The sequence below is a fragment of the Triticum urartu genome, chromosome 3 (genome assembly GCF_003073215.2).
Source record: "Triticum urartu cultivar G1812 chromosome 3, Tu2.1, whole genome shotgun sequence".
In the NCBI taxonomy this organism is placed as follows: Eukaryota; Viridiplantae; Streptophyta; class Magnoliopsida; order Poales; family Poaceae; genus Triticum; species Triticum urartu.
The window spans coordinates 563,395,688-563,398,312 of record NC_053024.1 but is presented as its reverse complement, the minus strand read 5'-3'; the positions used below and the strand labels follow the sequence as shown (position 1 = coordinate 563,398,312).

The 2,625-nt window shown below is 48.2% G+C and overlaps 1 protein-coding gene across 1 annotated transcript; it reads right to left on the bottom strand.

Moving 5' to 3' along the window:
• Positions 1–283: 283 nt before the first annotated feature.
• Positions 284–2,109, bottom strand: LOC125545017 (pentatricopeptide repeat-containing protein At3g13160, mitochondrial-like). Its single transcript, XM_048708851.1, has one exon. It carries the CDS (start codon positions 2,039–2,041, stop codon positions 683–685), a length of 1,359 nt encoding a protein of 452 aa, XP_048564808.1. The 5' UTR covers positions 2,042–2,109; the 3' UTR covers positions 284–682.
• Positions 2,110–2,625: the final 516 nt, after the last annotated feature.

The window sequence follows — 2,625 nt, the reverse complement described above, 5'->3', positions numbered from 1 at the left end:
CTCACTATATGATCAGATATGAAGATCAGTTCAAAAAAGGTGAAAAACAAAGCTCACTACAGCAAATGAAAATAGTACAACTATTGACCCCTAGTTTGGCAAACTAGTAACCTGAGAAACTACTATCGAAGCTAATCATTGATCAAAGGCCTTTTAACTTCATGTATGTCATAACATTTGCATTGTCCATGCTTCGAAGAGAAATACTATAATAAAAAAATAAGAATCAACAAAGTGGGAGGTATGTGTGTTTATCTTCATCACAGAGCTTAACAGTTGAATCATCAATGTCTAGAAAATAGAAGTATCCATAAAGTACACAACTCTTGGAGGATGTTTCCAAACACAAATATTACATTCATAAAAGGAATTTGATGCAAGAAGAAAAATCAGCACAAGCAAGACATTGCAGGTAAGAATAAAGACTTCCTGTGGATCTCTTCTAAAATGGAAAAAAAGATTTTCAATAAGTATTACATCACAGGGCAAGCTAAACCAATACCTTATTAAACTAGTTAAACCACTACTTTAACTTGCACTTCTTGTTCTATCATGCAAACAGAGAAACTGAGTAAAACAAGTCATGGTGAAATTTGGCATGCATCAGTCAAAGCCTGACCAATGAATTTTACTTTTCAGTCTTGTGTTCCACATCACACTCCTTTTCTTCTGATATTGCTTCTTACTCATCAGTTTCAGCTCTTAATTCACTGCCTTTTGCACTACCTCGCATCCTCAAACCCTTTCGTGAGTAGTACTTCTTCCGCCCGATATCAACAAGCTTGCCAGCCTCCTCCACCCTCGATGCATCTACCAATGCATTCACTACATCCTGCAGCACACCACACTCCACTCTACCGCTCCTTTTACCACTAAACATTTCATAGCAGTACCTCAGTGCACAATCCAGGTCTCCAGCCTGCAGAAGGTGTGGCACGAGAGTCTCATATGTTCCCTTATTTGCGGCACAGTGATTTTTTGCCAAATCATCATACAGCTCCTTGGCCTCCTGTAACCTCCCCGCTTTGCAATATCCTCGAATCAACTCATTGTAGGACACCGTATCGGGTTTTGGCCCGTCCTTCTCCAATCCCTCAAGCACAGCAGCTGCATCATCAATCCTCCCTTCTGCAACCAAACCCCGCAGCTTGGCATTGTAGCACTTTGCATCTGGCTCCAAATTCCTCTCCTTCATCATCTCCCATACTGTCTCTGCTTCATCCGTGGGGCCATTGTTACAAAACCCATTCAACAGAGTGTTGAAAGTAATAATGTCAGCTGAAACACCGTGCTTCTCCATGAGAAGAACAACATCAAGAGCAGCTGAGAGGTCAGGCTTCTGGCACAATGAGCGGATGAGTATGTTGTAAGAGTATACGCTGGGAACAATCGAGGGGTGGGTGGCTGGGATCTCCTGGAATGCAGCAGTGAGCCCATCGAAATCCCCGGCTTCGGCGTACGCTGCAAGAAGGGCGTTGAATGTCATGGTGGATTTATGCTGCGCGGGAAGTTCATGGAAGGTTGCGGTAGCGTGGGATGGCATGGAGGCACGGCCGTAGAGGCGGATGAGGCGCGCGGCGAATCCCTCGTCTGAGGTCTCGAGGAAGGGCTTCTGCGCTTCGATGATGGCCTCGATGCCGTCTTGGCGGCCGAAGGAAGTGAGGCGGCTCACCGCTACCTCGTACACGCGGTGCCGCTCGCGGAAGCGCGACGACACGGTTGACGCTTGGACGAACTCGGAGACCAGCTTATCAGGGTTGCGCTGCCGGATGAGGGCAATGAGGATATCGTCAAGGGGCTTCGGGAGCTTGTGGTCCGCATCGGACTCAGCTTTGGCGGCGGGCTGTACGCCGAGGGGCTCCGGGAGCTTCTGTCCCGCGATGGAGTCAGCATCGGCGGCGGACGGTTTCGGCGTCGGCGCCGGCGCGCGCTTGGTCTTGGGATTGCGCTTGGGTAGTTTGACGGTTGGCGAGGAGGAGGAGAAGATGCGGGAGAGGCTGTTCGCCCGGGTGGCGGCGGCGGCGGCGGCGGCGGAGGCCATGGGAAGACGGCGGGTGGGGGCGAGAGGAGCGGAATGGGCGAACGAGGGTTTTCCCTGCTCTATGCACTTCTTCTTAGTTAGGTCGTCAAAATGTTAGCCCATCTGACCGTCTCCCAAGTACCAGCCCGGCCCAGCCCAGCCCAGCCACAAAGAAAGTGATCAACATTTTTTAAATGTTAGAAAGTGATTAACATTTTTTGCATACACGTTCAATATTGTTCGAACGCTTATTCAATATTTTTAAATACTTGTTCAACTTTTTTCAATTATATGTTCTACATTTTTCAAATACTTATTTAGCATTTTCTTATAGTTATTCAACATTTTCAAATACTTCTTCAATATTTTTAAGGACGCGACTAACCACCAGTCGACTGGACACTAAACATCAGATCCGCACGATCGTACACCCACATCCCTCCCGCGCGACCCGCTTTGCCAGAGCCACCCACGATGACCCAGCCTTCTTTCGCGAGGCCCAGCATGCACAACGCATGAGGCCCAGGACAAAAAAGAAAGCCCCTCTCGCTCACCTTCCCCCGCACGTGACTTACCATCCTAAAACCTAGTTTCTTCCCTCCATC

Bases quoted from the DNA above. Each gene is read 5' to 3' on its own strand.
- LOC125545017 (XM_048708851.1), bottom strand. From the start codon at position 2,041: ATGGCCTCCGCCGCCGCCGCCGCCGCCGCCACCCGGGCGAACAGCCTC.